The sequence below is a fragment of the Triturus cristatus genome, chromosome 1_1 (assembly GCF_964204655.1).
Source record: "Triturus cristatus chromosome 1_1, aTriCri1.1, whole genome shotgun sequence".
Classification (NCBI taxonomy): domain Eukaryota; kingdom Metazoa; phylum Chordata; class Amphibia; order Caudata; family Salamandridae; genus Triturus; species Triturus cristatus.
Genome location: NC_140579.1, coordinates 554,916,780 through 554,933,310, shown reverse-complemented (window position 1 = coordinate 554,933,310; position 16,531 = coordinate 554,916,780). Strand labels below are relative to the sequence as shown.

Here is a 16,531-nt window from a genome sequence, read left to right as displayed (position 1 = left end):
ATATACTCATTTGTCATCCTAGTTCTGCATGGTCGGTATATTTGTTGAAGTTACTAAAATTAGAATTTGCCTGTCTGCGACCCATAGATGACTGTCTTTCATAGCACTACTGCCTATTTTGGGGGCGTTATCTGAAACAGACTATTAATTATAGATTCCTTATCTTAGAATTACCCCCAGGAGTCAGACTGGATCCAGAGAATTGTTCTTCAGCAATACCCCTGCGCGTCGGAAGGTGGCGGTCGACTCCGCAGCCTCCGTTGTGGTCACTGGGATGACGTTGCGGTGGCTACTTAGATGCTGCCCCAGCACCACGCTCACGTCTGTTCTTTCTTGTTCTGCACCAGCCAGGCGCAGTGCCGGAGAGAGCTTGCCCCTTAGTCACTTTTTTACTAAACGTTTTTGACATTTGTTGATGTCATTTTCGAGTCTTCGACACCTGGTGCGCAAAGGATGTCACATCGTCGGACCAGATTCAAGCCTAGTGACTCCTGTCACAAGCTGATGTCCATCACGGATCTGCACCTCGTGTGCCTCTGGTGCCTGGAGCGCGACCATGACCCAAAATCGTGCTCCGACTGTCGGGCCTTGAACCCGTAGTCTTTGCAGGAGAGGTCCCGAAGGTTTTTGGAGGCTCGGCAGTCAATTCCGCATCGCTCCCGGTCTCTCTTCAGAGGAGGTCTTGAGATCAGTTGCGAAGCCATCACACCTCGTCAAAGTCTTCGCACTCATCGGGTAAGTCGAAGCACAAGAAGAAGGTGAAGAAGCACGTCACTCTTTGCCTTCTCCCAGTTGGTCGGCCGACGTGACGTGGGAACCAGAGCATCCTCGCTCTAAGGCTTTGTCTCCGGTGCCGTAAAAAAATAAGGGCACTTTGAAATAGCTTGGTGTAGGTCTTCCACTGTAAAAGATAAGAAGCCTATTAAAAACAACTATCAATATAGGTAGAGAGCGAGAAAAGCTAAACGTGAATACTATGCTCTGAAACTCCTCAATGACCATGACCCAAAATCGTGCTCCGACTGTCGGGCCTTGAACCCGTAGTCTTTGCAGGAGAGGTCCCGAAGGTTTTTGGAGGCTCGGCAGTCAATTCCGCATCGCTCTCGGTCTCTCTTCAGAGGAGGTCTCGAGATCAGTTGCGAAGCCATCACACCTCGTCAAAGTCTTCGCACTCATCGGGTAAGTCGAAGCACAAGAAGAAGGTGAAGAAGCACGTCACTCTTTGCCTTCTCCCAGTTGGTCGGCCGACGTGACGTGGGAACCAGAGCATCCTCGCTCTAAGGCTTTGTCTCCGGTGCCTGATTCTGGGACGACTCTGTGCCTCCCCCATTTCCGGTAGCTGGGCGTCCCCTGCCCAGCTTCGTGCATTTTACGAAGCCCTCCTCTCTATCTTTGGGCCGACCGACTCCACTGGTGCGCCTTCGGGCCCTGCAGAGCCATTTAGGGGCCGTGGGCCTTCGATGCCAGCGGCTTCGGCGCTTCAGGGTCCCCATGGATTCAGGCCTGGATCCGGATCGACGCAGGCCGAACTTACTCGACCTTCCCCGGCGCCTACCGCTCCGGCATCGGCCGTGCCCCCGGCTGATGCCATCCCCATCCTCATCCTTGAGATGCAGCCAGATCCACTTCGGCCGACGTCGAATCCGACGCCGGAGGGTACTTTTGTTCTCTTGTTTATCCCAGGTGTTCCCTATCTCCCAAAGGGAGGTGATGAGGACTGGGAAGGGTCACTGGACCCTTTAGTAGACCAGCTTGAAGAGCTGGACAGGAGAGAGGGATTGGGTGAAGCCAGTGGTCTGGATACCTCCCCAGACCTTGGCATGCTTTCTCCCCCTACCGTTGCTATGGAGAAGGGAGCGTCCTATGCAGTGGTGGTGCGTAGGGCAGCCGAGGCCTTGGACCTGACAGAGGTGCTTCAACCGGCGGCAACTTCCTCTGAACCCCTCCTGTGGTCCAAGCCTCTTCATCCAAAGACTCATTCCCTTCTGCCCCCCACCGGATAGGGAATCCAAGAAGCTGGATCACCTTGGGAAGCATATGTTCTCTTCCCTTAGCTTAGGGCTGTGGTCCGTGAATATTGAATGCCTCTTGGGCCACTCTACCCATACAGTTTGGGATACGGTTGCGCAGGTGCTGCCTCCGTGTCCGGAGGAGGCCGGGGCCATTCTCTTCCAGGCAGTGGCAGATGGGAAAGATGCAGCAAAATTCACAATTCGCTGTGAACTGGACCCCGCGAACTCCAAACATAATGATTGCCACGTCGGTAGCCCTTCGGCGCTACACCTGGTTGGGGACATCTGGTTTTTCGAGGGATTTCCAGGCAACTTTGCTGGACATGCCCTTTGATGGCCGTCGCCTTTTTGGTGACAAGCCGGACTCGGTGCTCAAACGTTTTAAGGGTTCTCGGGCTACAGCCAGATCCTTAGGCCTCGCTGCGTCCTTCCGTCCCCCACAGTCTGCCTTTTGTCCCTTTCATGGTTACGGAATGGGCACCCCACCACGTCCGACCTAGTCCAGCCACCGGCCCAAGCAAGCTGCCCAACCTTTGCATGGCCGCCGACATGGGACCCAGCAACGGGGGTCTGGGGACCAGTGGGCGGGTCAGTCCACCCTTTCCTCCCCTGCAGCAGCCTCCAAACCCTCCTATTCTGACCTTTCAGGGCCGTCAGCGGCCAGTGGGTAACAAAATATAAACAATGGTTCCATAGGGAAACAATTACTTTCAATCATAATAAATCAAGATTCACAGCATATATGAATCAATCGAATAATCAATATTAGACAAAATTATACAATTTTAGATATAACAATTTATTCCTTATATTTTGAATTGAGGTAAGCAAAATCCGAAAATTGAAAAGGATAAAGCTAAGGCTGTATATACAATATTTTTAGAAAACGACGCAGTGAACAAGTGAATAAAGTGACTTAGTGCAATAGGTGACAGTGCAAATAATTACAGTATATGTACGTATTTACACAATGTAACAAAAATATATACAAGATTCCTTATTTTGAAAAAGTCCTTAGTTTCCTCATGGGTATGCGATAGACCTTGTAAAGCACATGTCCTATCTATTTGTTGTCAACAAGGAAATCAGATTAGTAAGGGACTGGAGAACCGTCAACGTTTCGACCCTACATCAACCGCTAGTTGTAAGTAGTCTTATCGGGTCTTCTTCAGGACACAGGAATTGTATACCAGCCTAAGGAAAATAAATTGGTATCAATGCTGTGATAAAGAGATTTTTTGACAAAAAAGAGGGGAATTCATCCCAAAAGGAACTAACCTAGGATATAGGTGATTGAACAGATGTGACCAATAGTGTTGCAGTTGCCACCTCTTGTAGTCAATCAAAGGGGAACTGCCAGATGACACATATAAAAATTCATGAGAATGTATCAAAAAGATAAGATTAATTTAGCCATTGGGTCAATACGAAAATATTCTTTATAGAGATTTACCAGGCTTGTAACGAGTTTAATCTGCACAAGGGGCCTCTTATTCTGCCGGGTTGGCTTCTTCTGAATACCTCTCTCCTTATTCTTGCTGCATTCGTTAACACTTGGGTATTTCAACTACAAACCCAAATGGGGATAGTCAATAGAGAGTTTGCACCATACAATAGACAAATCAAGCCATTTTAGGTTAAAAAAAGCCCAAAATGAAGGCTCACCTGACTTCAGGGTTGAAAAATAGCATATACCACTTCGAAAATTGTAAGCGGGTCGCACAGAGGACACGAACACGGGAGGATGGGGTGAGGCGTTTTATTGAAGGTTCACAATAAAGTCCGCGATGGGTTTTCCCTCGGTGGTAGGATGTCAGGGTCGGGGCGCGGTTCTTGGTCTTCGTGGGCTAGCGTCCCTCTTCTTTCTTCTCCCGGTTTCCCGTAAGGAGGGCTCTCGCCGTGCCAATGGAAAGAAAGAAGGAGAGGTGGCTGTTAGGAACGAGTGTTCTGTTTATCACGCTGTATAAGGGAGGGGAGTGAGGGTAATAGACTCGTGATAAGGTGCTCTCCAACGAACGGTCGTGAAGGGGGTGAGTGAAAGGGAGGACGTGCAGTACTAGGTACGGCGGTAAGCGGCGGCGTTCAGTGGCGCTCTCTCCTCTCCCGCCTCCCGACCCAACCCGTGAAGCGATCCCGTACCTGGGATAGCCACGCACCTCCTCCTGGGGCGTGGCTCGGCGGAGCGTGAATGCCGCGGTCTCCTGCCTCCGGCCTCGGTTCCTCCTCGCGTCCTCTGCTCCTCTTCGGTCCTTCGCTTCGCTCTGTCCCGTCTTCTTCCTCCGGTTCACCGTCGTGCTCTGTCTCCTTCCGTCCTCCGGTGTCGTCACACGCCACTGTCTTCTTCTCGCGGGTTCTTATTGGCGACTGGCCGTCTACGGTGGAGTAGAGGGCGGGGCTATCCTGGAAGACGTCCCAATTAAAGGCACAGTGTTCCGTGCTAGTGCCGTCTGACGTCTCTGCTGGCCACGGGTCGTCCTGAGGGACACAAAACAAGTCACTGGTCAGTTCAGGAGGGGACCACCATTCTCCTCCTTCCAGTACGGAGTCCGGGTGGTCCCCGTGACACTCCTCCACCCCTGGATTCTCCCGCTCGGGGAGAGGGGAAGTCCGAGAGAGATAGTCAGCGCTAGCGTTTTCAGCCCCCTTCCTATGTTTTAAGGTGAAAGAAAAGGGCTGGAGGGTGAGAAACCAGCGAAGCACCCTGGGGTTGTTCGAGATGTTCTGGCTCATCCATTGCAGAGGGGCGTGATCAGTATATAAGGTGAAGTGCCCCCCCTCCAGGTAATATCTGAGCTTGTCTACGGCCCATCTAATAGCGAGGCATTCCCGCTCAATCGTGGGGTATCTCATCTCCCTGGGGAACAGCTTGCGGCTGATGTAAAGCAGGGGGTGCTCAATACCATCGGCCGCTACCTGGGATAGGACCGCCCCCAGGCCGTGATTAGAGGCGTCCGTATGTAGGATAAATGGCCTGGTAAAATCAGGAGAGGACAACACAGGGCTGGAGGTGATTATGTCTTTCAAGGTCCGAAAGGCTTCTCTCATTTCGGGGGAGGGGGTTTGGAAGACATGGGGTTTTACGTTCTTCAGAAGGGTATCAGTTAAGGGGGCAGCCTGCTCTGAAAAGTTAGGGATGAAACGCCTGTAGTAGCCGATCAGGCCTAAGAACGCCCTCATTTCCTTTTTCGTAGAGGGGAAAGGGGTGTTGTGAATCGCCTTTACCTTCTCGGTCTGGGGGGCTATGAGACCATGACCCAGTACATATCCCAGATAGTTCACTTTCTGGAAGGCGATCCTGGATTTCTTGGCGTTGACGTGTAACCCAGCCTCCTGCAAGGCGGAAAAGATAGTTCGCAGATGTTGCAGGTGCGTTTTCCAATCAGGGCTAAAGACCACGATATCATCTAGATAGGCTGATGAATAGGGCTGATGTTCCCGTAAGACGTGATTCATTAGGCGCTGAAAGGTGGCCGGGGCGCCATGGAGGCCAAAGGGAAGGACCGTAAATTCGTAGAGGCCGTCCGGGGTGGAAAATGCGGTCTTCTTGCGGTCTTCTTCCCTTAAGGGCACCTGCCAGTACCCCTTTGTTAGGTCTAGCGTGGTGATGTACACGGCTTCTCCCAACTTCTCAATTAACTCGTCAATTCGAGGCATGGGGTAGGCGTCGAAGGTTGAGATGGTGTTGAGAGCCCGGAAATCCATACAGAAGCGGACGCTTCCGTCCGGTTTTGGCACCATAACTATTGGCGACGACCACTCACTGCGGGAGGGACGTATCACCCCCAGTTGCAACATATCCTGGACCTCTTGTCGTATCGCTTCTCTACGGGCGGCGGGGATTCGATATGGCCTTTGTTTGATGATCGCCCCGGGCTTGGTTTCGATTCGGTGTTCTGTTAGGTGAGTTCTTCCAGGAATATTGGAAAAGAGCGAGGCGTGGAGCTGTAAGACTTCCCTCAAGTCCTGGGCCTTGTCTGTGCCTATCTCGTTGTTGATGACCAGCTGGTGAAGAGTCTCCGACTCTTTCTGTTGCGTGGGTACCGTTAGGTTGGTGGATCGGGGGGGTGGCCCTATCCACTTCTTTAGCATGTTGATATGACACACTTGGGTCCTCCGGGGGGTGATCTGCAATTTGTAGGTGGTTTTCCCTATGGTCTCGATAACTTTATATGGACCCTTCCACTCTTTCTGGAATTTCTGGGAAGCGATCGGTAGCATCACTAACGCCCAGTCATTGACAGCTAGAGTCCTCCATTTCTTCCCTCTATTGTAGAAAGACGCCTGTTTACCTTGCTGTTTCTCCAGGTTGGAATAGGCCAAATCACGGAGCTTCCCTACTTTGGATTGTAGGCCCTGGGTGTACTCCAGCATCTCTCGGGTCTCCACCTTCTCTTCATTTTCCCAGGCTTCTTTCGTCATGTCCATTAGACTTCTTCGGCTGACGACCATAAAGCATCTCGAAAGACGAGCAACCGAGGCTGCTTTGTACCTGGCTTCTGATGACGTACAAAGCCAGTGGCAGTAGCTGGTCCCACTCTCTTCCTTCTACGCTGAGCATCTTCTTGAGAGTGGTCTTGAGGGTTCCGTTATAGCGTTCCACCAACCCGTCCGTTTGCGGGTGATAGACTGATGTTCTTATCTGACGGACGTCGAGCAGTCGACACACCTCCCTCATTAGGCGAGACACAAACGGGGTACCCTGGTCCGTGAGAATTTCTTTCGGAAAACCGACTCTCGAAAACAGCTCTAGAAAGCGGTCGGCGATGTTACGGGTTGTGGGTGACCCTAAGGGGAAAGCCTCCGGGAACCTAGTGGCGTAGTCAACCACCACTAGGACAAACGTGTGACCCCTTTTTGTTCGAGGCAAGGGCCCTATGAGGTCCATCCCGACTCTTTCATACGGGGTTCCAATCACCGGTAGAGGCTGAAGGGGAACGGCTGGTAGTATTCGTGTGTTCCTCCGTTGACAGACCGAACAGGTCTGACAGTGGTCTTTGGTATCCTTATAGATGCCAGGCCAGTAGAAGTGTCGGAGAATGTTTTTCGTGGTTTTTTCCGAGCCTGTATGTCCTGCCGTGAGGTGGGTATGGGCAAAAAACAGAATCTGCTCCCTGAAGGATAGGGGTACCAATAGCTGATGGGGCTCAGAGGGACCTCCCTGGCGATATAGCAAATCGTTTGTTATCAGGAAGCGGGGATAGGTATAGGGACCTCGTTCGGGTGCACTGTGAGCTTGTTCCCAGGCATTAAAGAGTGTAGTGTCGTTGGCTTGGGCGAACCGAAAGCTGCGGTCCAACACCCAGGGTGTGGGGGTTATCAGGGCAGGCGCTGTGGGGACCCTCTTGCCTTGGTGCGTCCTCCCCCCCTGGTCCTCGCTTAAGGCTAGGCGAAACATATCTTGGAACGCTGGGTTATCGGTTCCAATGATGAGGTCCTCCGGGAGGTTATCAAGGACCCCAACTCGTACCGGGCGATGGACCCCCGAGGGATGAATTACTGGAATGTTGGCCACGGGGTAAGGTTTGACATCCCCATGGACGCAGCGAATGTGGACCGAGGAGTCCGGTACTATCTGCTCGGGGACACCCACATACTTTGGATAACCGATTGCCTACACCCTGAATCTAGGAGGGCCTGGAGGGGGGTCCCGTTTACCTGTACCTGGACGTGATATGCGGACCCCATTTCAGCGGTGTAAAGGATCGATTTGGGCACATATCCCACTTCCATGGGCTCTTCTGTGTGTCGTTTCTTGGGGCAGGCTCGGGCGATATGTCCCCACTCTCCGCAGTCGAAACACTGTGGGCCCTTCAGGACGGGGACTTCATACCGCTGGGGCCTGACCTTTGGTTGCTCCAGGATTCTGGGTTTCTTATCCGAGCGTAGGGCCGGGGGTCGCTGTCTCTCTGGTTCCCCTACATACCCCTTCGGTTGGGCCCTGGAGAACGTCGTGGCCATCTCTACCGCTTGTTCAGCGGTAAGATGCGTGTGCTGCCGCAGCCACCTTTGGGTGTGATAGGGTAAAGCGTCCAGGTACTGTTCTAGGTAGATCTTCTCCATGATCTCCTCCTTTGTGCTAGTACCCGGGCTCAGCCACTTGTCGGCCGCCATCTTCAGCCGGAAATACAAGGTCTTTGGGTTTTCCCCGGGCGCCCCCTTCTCCCTTCTGAATCGTACCCGGTAGGCCTCTGCATCAAGGCCCAGATGGTCCAATATGAGGGTCTTGATGGAACCATAGGGAGCGTCTCCGGTAGCGTTTGCCACCTGATAGGCTGCTTGGGCCTCTCCAGTCAAGAGAGGGGCCAGAAAGAAGGGCCATTTCTCCAGCGGCCAGCTGCATGCCCTGGCGACCCTCTCGAAGTTCGTAAGAAAAGCGTCCGGGTCGTCCCCAGACACATATTTCTGCAAGGATATCCCGGCTGGGGTGGGGTGACTGGACCTTGTCGCGAGTCCGGAACCGGTGAGGGGATCGGTTACCGCCTTATGTAGCCCCTCCAACTGTGCTGCAATGGTATCCTTAAAGACCTCCCGATCCGCGCTGGCGGAGGTCATCTGTCGTTCGACGGCCCATTCCAGCTTCTCCTGCCCCTTGATCATGTGTTGAATCAACGCATCCATCTTCTGTGTACAGATGGGTCCTCTATGCCCGCATTCTCCACCACTGTAAGCGGGTCGCACAGAGGACACGAACACGGGAGGATGGGGTGAGGCGTTTTATTGAAGGTTCACAATAAAGTCCGCGATGGGTTTTCCCTCGGTGGTAGGATGTCAGGGTCGGGGCGCTGTTCTTGGTCTTCGTGGGCTAGCGTCCCTCTTCTTTCTTCTCCCGGTTTCCCGTAAGGAGGGCTCTCGCCGTGCCAATGGAAAGAAAGAAGGAGAGGTGGCTGTTAGGAACGAGTGTTCTGTTTATCACGCTGTATAAGGGAGGGGAGTGAGGGTAATAGACTCGTGATAAGGTGCTCTCCAACGAACGGTCGTGAAGGGGGTGAGTGAAAGGGAGGACGTGCAGTACTAGGTACGGCGGTAAGCGGCGGCGTTCAGTGGCGCTCTCTCCTCTCCCGCCTCCCGACCCAACCCGTGAAGCGATCCCGTACCTGGGATAGCCACGCACCTCCTCCTGGGGCGTGGCTCGGCGGAGCGTGAATGCCGCGGTCTCCTGCCTCCGGCCTCGGTTCCTCCTCGCGTCCTCTGCTCCTCTTCGGTCCTTCGCTTCGCTCTGTCCAGTCTTCTTCCTCCGGTTCACCGTCGTGCTCTGTCTCCTTCCGTCCTCCGGTGTCGTCACACGCCACTGTCTTCTTCTCGCGGGTTCTTATTGGCGACTGGCCGTCTACGGTGGAGTAGAGGGCGGGGCTATCCTGGAAGACGTCCCAATTAAAGGCACAGTGTTCCGTGCTAGTGCCGTCTGACGTCTCTGCTGGCCACGGGTCGTCCTGAGGGACACAAAACAAGTCACTGGTCAGTTCAGGAGGGGACCACCATTCTCCTCCTTCCAGTACGGAGTCCGGGTGGTCCCCGTGACAAAAATGAATGCGGCCGTCAGGACACAAGTTCCACTATAATACAGAAGCAAAACATTCTTAGTTTCATCGATTATTATGCAGTTTGGACTAAGCATGCGTCCTATCAGGTGAATCGTTGGTGACATCAAACACCCAGCATCCGCTTCCAAAAGATCATCATTGATCCCAAAATATATTCTATCTGCTAGACGAACTTGGCAACTATATCCAGCATATACGGTATAGCGCACGCTGTAAAAGGATGGACCTATTCACAAACGGCAAAGGAAAATTAAACTATGTTCTCCCCAAATGTCCGTGCATTCAGTCACAAACAAAGTGGCAATTCCAGTTAGTACCGCAAAGTATGTAGTGTGACACTCGCTTTAGTGAATAGCCTATGGATATGAAGTAGAACTACCCATGTTGCCTCAACGTGTTCCCTACTAGCTTGTCATTCAATTCCTTAACCAACAGAAACACAATCTGCCCAGATTAGCGCAAAAGTAAATTACACATGATTAAAGTGCCTCGTACCTGACGGTGCTTGATTGCTTCTATCTCTCACGTAACGCTCAAATCGTGTGAATCAACAAGCGCGAGGGACGCGCGTGCAGCAGCTATATTGCTGCTATCAATAGACATCAAAACAGGACTATTGTTATTGACATCAACTGACATCGAAACAAACCTCACGGTGCATGACGATTCCTCGTAAGAGCGAGGTGGCACATAATGCCATAATCACTTTATAGTATGTACCAGCAAAGGCAATCGATTTTATCATAGATCTACATCAACTGCATTACAATGTAGGAGTTTCGCATAATTAATTAATTGCAGGATTATTTAAACAACATAAAGGCTTGAAAAATTGAAACGTTGCCCACAAATCGCTAACGCACATCTTCCACATGATATGCAGCTCTTATCTTACATCACAAGTAACCAATTTGGACAACAGACAAAGGGCACAATTTTAAAAGATCACGATGTAAGAGAAAACATCTGAAGGTATTTGCATTTCTCGAATACAATGTATACCATCAATAAACTTCTTTTAAGAAACAGTATATTGTACAGTTGTTTTTTTAAAAGAGACAGTTCATATAAATTCCATCTACAAGGCATACAGTAAACAGTAGGATCATTGTTATTGAACAGTTCAAAGCAATTAAACACACATCAATAAAGGAGGTTGACAAAAGGTTAAAAGTACCTCTCACCCCCAAATACTAGTTCTTATAAGTATCTGCTTTTCCTAACCAAAGCCTAGTACGCCTAGTTGTTTGTCTCCTCATTTTCGTTTAGTCCTGTCTTTACAGAGTCCAAAAAGTGGATCCATCTGCATTCCTTATAGTCTAGAATAGAATTTACGTTGCCACCTCTCGGGTTCAAACGCACTTTTTCCACAACTGTCCATTTTAAACTGTCGGGTGCATGATTGGAGGTTAGAAAATGGTCCACCAGCGGTGCCCCTTGTGTTTTACATCTAATCCTGCTCATATGTTGTAAAATTCTGCACTTTATTTTTTGGGTGGTCTGCCCTAAATAGACTTTATCGCAGGGACAATATATTGCATAAATTACATTGCAACTGTTGCAGTTCGTAAATACAGGTCGTGTATAACTCCTTGTACCAAAAACAAAATCAGGACCTTCCATTGTGGACGAACAGGCTTTGCAATTGCCACATTTTCTATGGCCCAAAATTGGTGGTAATGAAAGTTGTGAGCGTAAGTCTGGCACAGGGGGACTTTGAAGAAAGGCATTAACTACAGCATCCTTAACGCTCCTACCCCGTTTGAAGGCAAACAGTGGTGGATCTGTAGTTCCTATTTCTGTGGCAGCCAAGTTCCAATACTTGATTATTGTTTTCTTGATTGCCTGGCTATCCGGATTAAAGGTAGTGACACATACCATTCTATCATTCACTTTTTCACCTGTCCTGGTCTCTAATAGAGTTTCTCGTGGACAATACCACACCCTCTTTTTGGCTCGTTTCAGGAGAGTACTGGGATAGCCTCTACTCCTTAGTCTTTCTGTTAGGACTGTAGCCTCTGCAAAATAGTCTGCTCTCTGGGTACAGTTACGACGCAGTCTTAGGAACTGCCCGTAAGGCAGATTATCACGAAGACTACGAGGATGATTGGAATTATATCTTAGAAGAGCATTTCTCTCTATAGGTTTCCTATAGAGCCCAGTATACAGCATGCCATCCATGGTTTTCACATTGAGGTCTAGAAAATGTATTACCTCATTGCTTTCACTCTTTGTGAATTTTATATCACTAGATCTTTCATTTAGCCATTCAAAAAATGAAGTCAATGTTGTAATTGTGCCAGTCCAAATCATAAAAACGTCATCGATATATCTTTTCCATATATCGATGCTGTCTCTATATGGGTTGTTATCACCATATAAATGGTCCAATTCAAACTTATCCATGTAGAGATTTGCCAGGGACGGCGCATAGCCAGCGCCCATAGCAACACCCTTGCATTGAAAAAAATATTGGTTCTGAAAAACAAAATAGTTTTTTGACATTGCAATATCCAGCATGGCTATTAAAAATTCTGTGGGTACTCTATGTGGAGTTGGTCTTGTATTGAGTACATCTTTTACCACCCCGAGTGCCTCATGCTGAGGAATACACGTGTACAAGGAGGACACATCTAGAGTTACCAAAAGTTGTCTCTCCTTGTCAAATGGATAATCCTCTATGAACTGAATCATATGCGTAGAATCCCTAACAAAAGACCTAGTTTCTGTCACAAACGATTGTAAAAAATAATCGATGTATTGATTAAGGGGTTCTAGTATGGAACCACAACCCGATATAATGGGGCGCCCGGGTGGTTTCTCAAGGTTCTTGTGAACCTTTGGCAGAGTATAAATTGTTGGGATTCTAGGATTTGTTTTCAGAAGGAATTTAGATTCTGCGGTACTCAAAAAGCCTAATTCAAGGCCTTGTGTCACTAAAGAATCTATCAAGATCTTTATCTCAATTGTTGGATCCTTTTTGATAGGTAAATAACTATCACGATCATTCAATTGTCGTTCAATTTCAATGATGTAATCAGACCGATTTTGTATGACAATTGAGCCACCCTTATCGGCAGCTTTAATAATTATCTGCTCATTGTTCTTAAGGGACAGAAGGGCCGATTTTTCTCCTAAAGATATATTATAAGGAACAAATCTCGGTTTATCCAATAAGGACAAAACCTCTTGCAATACAATTTGTTCAAATGCTATAATTTTTTGACTCATAGCCTGTATTGGAGGTGTAAAAACAGAGGTCGGTTTGAAAGGTGTTGCGGCAATCGGTCTAAGACACGGTTCTCTTTGTGCAAAAAAATATTTTAATCTGATCTTTCTAAAAAACTGAATGAGTTCAAGTTTAACCATAAATGGATCTGTTCTTTGAGTGGGGACAAAAGACAACCCTTTGGCAAGGATGTTAGTTTCCTCATGCGACAGATTATAGTTAGAAAGGTTAATGATAGGGTCACAATCATTCAGAACCAGAAATCATTTTGGGCATTATTGGGAACCAGAGGAGTTCTAATGTCTCCAACCAGAGAAACAACATTTGAGGGAGACAAATCTGTACTAATACTGGAATTCAAAGTAGGTGAATTGCCCGCCGGCATATCCACAAGGGTTGAGGTTACCACCGTTATGTCTGACGTCTCGTTGAAATTTCCCCATGATTCTCCTGATTGAAAAATCTCACTTGTTGGTTGCCCCTTTGGGGTGGGGGATTCTGGTTTACCCTGTGGGTGTATGGTTGTTGATTTCCTCCCCTGCCACGATTCCATCCTCTCTGTCTGGAATATCCCCTGCCTCTGTTGGAGCCCCATGGTGCGTCCCCTAAAAAAGACTGTTGTTGAGGACCCTGAAATCTCTGTGCTGTACTTGTAGAGGCTTGTTCAGTTTCACCTTCAGAATTGCTTCCAAAAGAGGAGTTAGACAGAGTGGTGAACCTTCGTGGTCCCTGTCTACTCCGGTTACTGAAAAAACCTTGACTGTCCTGTTGATAGTAATCGTCTGAAGTATAGGGATATGTAATCTTCTTATCGTAGTTCTGTATATCTTTTTGCAACTTGTCTGCTTTTTTGTGTAATGTAAATGTATGGAATTCAGCAAGTGTCTTTTCTGCCTTTTCCAAGGCTTCTTTAGCGTTTGTCAAGGTATTGTCTCCTACTATTTCTCTCTTAAGGTCATTGATTTCTTGTATCAATTTTTTGGAATATTCCAATGCGGTTTCCACTCCAAGTACCATCCAGTACCTGGAGCAATTATTTGAAATAAAACTAAAACCTTCCCTAAATTTGGGGATATCGATGAAAATAGCAGGTTTGTTTCTAACTTGGAGACCTTTCGGGATAATATTAGCCTGCAGGTACTTAGTTAAAAAGTGACCATGCAATCGTGTTCTAACTAATTTCTTTTCCAAACGCTCCAATTTTGCCAATTTGTCGTTTAGAGTAGTATTGATAACAGATGATGCTACTCCAAAAACATTTACTTCACCTTGTTCAGCTATCAGTTTTGCTATATATTCTTCCGTGTAGGAAAGAGTATCTGACATATTTTACTTAAACTGGAGATAATTTCCAAAGAACCCTCGCAAGCCAGCGCTTGCACAGGACAAAAGTTAAAGAAACAGGGGTAACCCTATAACCCGAGGAACCTGGGCCTCATCAACAAAATATAAACAATGGTTCCATAGGGAAACAATTACTTTCAATCATAATAAATCAAGAATCACAGCATATATGAATCAATCGAATAATCAATATTAGACAAAATTATACAATTTTAGATATAACAATTTATTCCTTATATTTTGAATTGAGGTAAGCAAAATCCGAAAATTGAAAAGGATAAAGCTAAGGCTGTATATACAATATTTTTAGAAAACGACGCAGTGAACAAGTGAATAAAGTGACTTAGTGCAATAGGTGACAGTGCAAATAATTACAGTATATGTACGTATTTACACAATGTAACAAAAATATATACAAGATTCCTTATTTTGAAAAAGTCCTTAGTTTCCTCATGGGTATGCGATAGACCTTGTAAAGCACATGTCCTATCTATTTGTTGTCAACAAGGAAATCAGATTAGTAAGGGACTGGAGAACCGTCAACGTTTCGACCCTACATCAACCGCTAGTTGTAAGTAGTCTTATCGGGTCTTCTTCAGGACACAGGAATTGTATACCAGCCTAAGGAAAATAAATTGGTATCAATGCTGTGATAAAGAGATTTTTTGACAAAAAAGAGGGGAATTCATCCCAAAAGGAACTAACCTAGGATATAGGTGATTGAACAGATGTGACCAATAGTGTTGCAGTTGCCACCTCTTGTAGTCAATCAAAGGGGAACTGCCAGATGACACATATAAAAATTAATGAGAATGTATCAAAAAGATAAGATTAATTTAGCCATTGGGTCAATACGAAAATATTCTTTATAGAGATTTACCAGGCTTGTAACGAGTTTAATCTGCACAAGGGGCCTCTTATTCTGCCGGGTTGGCTTCTTCTGAATACCTCTCTCCTTATTCTTGCTGCTTTCGTTAACAGGGCCTTCGATGCCAGCGGCTTCGGCGCTTCAGGGTCCCCATGGATTCAGGCCTCCTATTCTGACCTTTCAGGGCTGTCAGCGGCCAGTGGGTGGCAGGATTCGCCATCACCTCCCCTCACCTCCCCCACTGGCAATCCATCACGTCAGACAGGTGGGTTTTGCAGATAGTCCGAAGGGGCTACTCCCTCCCCTTCAAGAATACCCCTACCTCCATGCCCCTGTCTCTCGATTGCATGTCGGAGGATCATTTGGCGCTTCTCTGCCAGGAAGTTTCAGCTCTCTTGGCCAAGGGAACTATCGAGAGGGTACCTTCGCGAGAAGTAGGTCGTGGTTGCTATTCCCGTTACTTTATGGTGCCCAAGAAGGACAAAGGCCTGTGTCCTATCTTAGACCTCAGGGCCCTCAACCGCCTCCTCCGGAAGGAGAAGTTCAAAATGCTAACCATGGCTCAGGTCCTGTCTGCCCACGACCCTGATGGTGGTGTTGGACTTGCAGGATGCTTATTTTCACATCCCCGCCCTGCCAGCCTACAGGCGTTACCTGCGGTTCACGGTAGGCCACTAGCATTTTCAGTTCATAGTGATCACCTTTGGCCTTACCAGTGCAACTCGGGTGTTCATCTCAATGACTGGCTGTTGAAGGCGGGCTCGCCCCAGGCGGTCGTCTCTCTCCTCCAGACTACAGCGGACCTCCTGCATTTGCTCCCTCTCAGTCGCTCCTTTTCATCAAAGCTGTTCTGGACACAGTGCAGTTTCGGGGATGGTATTGCTGGGGTATCTATTCAAAGGAAAGTAATCTATAACTAAGTCTCTTTCAGGTGAACAAGTTACTTACTGTTGGACTTGGCCCTTCTGGCAGGTTCACCCCTAAACTTTTTCTGCTTTTACTGGTGACCTGGTGGTAGTGATTTTTGGTTTCTGCGCACTTTCCCTGTGTCCCAGAGTAAAGTGCGTGCGCACTCTGAGTGCAAGTGGTGAGATAGGCCTGCCCTCCCATAGGAATGCATGGGGAATGTATGTGCCCCTGGTAGTTCCTGATGCGTGGGGTGTGCAGGGTCGAGTCTGGTATGTGCGGACTCGTGTGATGAAATGCTGCGCAATGATGGGTGCGGTGTGCATGTACCTAGTATGGAAGTGCCACTTATAGAAGTGGGCACTTCTGTGTGCAGTGTAAAATGTGTGCCTTGTCTGGCGATTGGCTGGCTGAGGTCATGTGACGGGCTAGGGAATCCCCAGAGTCAGGAGGAGTCACCCAGTGGTGAATAGGGAGATCAGCAGCTAGATGGGTGGGAGGAGTACACCTGGGTCCTGAATAGGGCTGGGTTTTCCCCACACAATGCTGGCACCGCCCCCTGTGGTGCGACTGATGACCCTGGCCTGTTCTCTGAATAGGGAGAGGGGCTGAGCAAAACAAAGTTCTCAGG

At 48.5% G+C, this 16,531-nt stretch overlaps 1 protein-coding gene across 1 annotated transcript in view; it reads right to left on the bottom strand.

Moving 5' to 3' along the window:
• Window positions 1–16,531, bottom strand: part of LOC146870604 (uncharacterized) — a 125,355-nt gene that overhangs the window by 44,758 nt on the left and 64,066 nt on the right. The window contains exons 2-5 of the mRNA XM_085643387.1: window positions 15,708–15,885; window positions 7,674–9,442; window positions 3,678–4,487; window positions 3,466–3,579 (exon numbers count right to left, since the gene is read on the bottom strand). Of these exons, the coding sequence (XP_085499513.1) occupies window positions 4,095–4,487; window positions 7,674–8,630 (1,350 nt within the window). The 5' untranslated portion in view covers window positions 8,631–9,442; window positions 15,708–15,885 and the 3' untranslated portion in view covers window positions 3,466–3,579; window positions 3,678–4,094. The remainder of the gene's footprint in view (window positions 1–3,465; window positions 3,580–3,677; window positions 4,488–7,673; window positions 9,443–15,707; window positions 15,886–16,531) is intronic.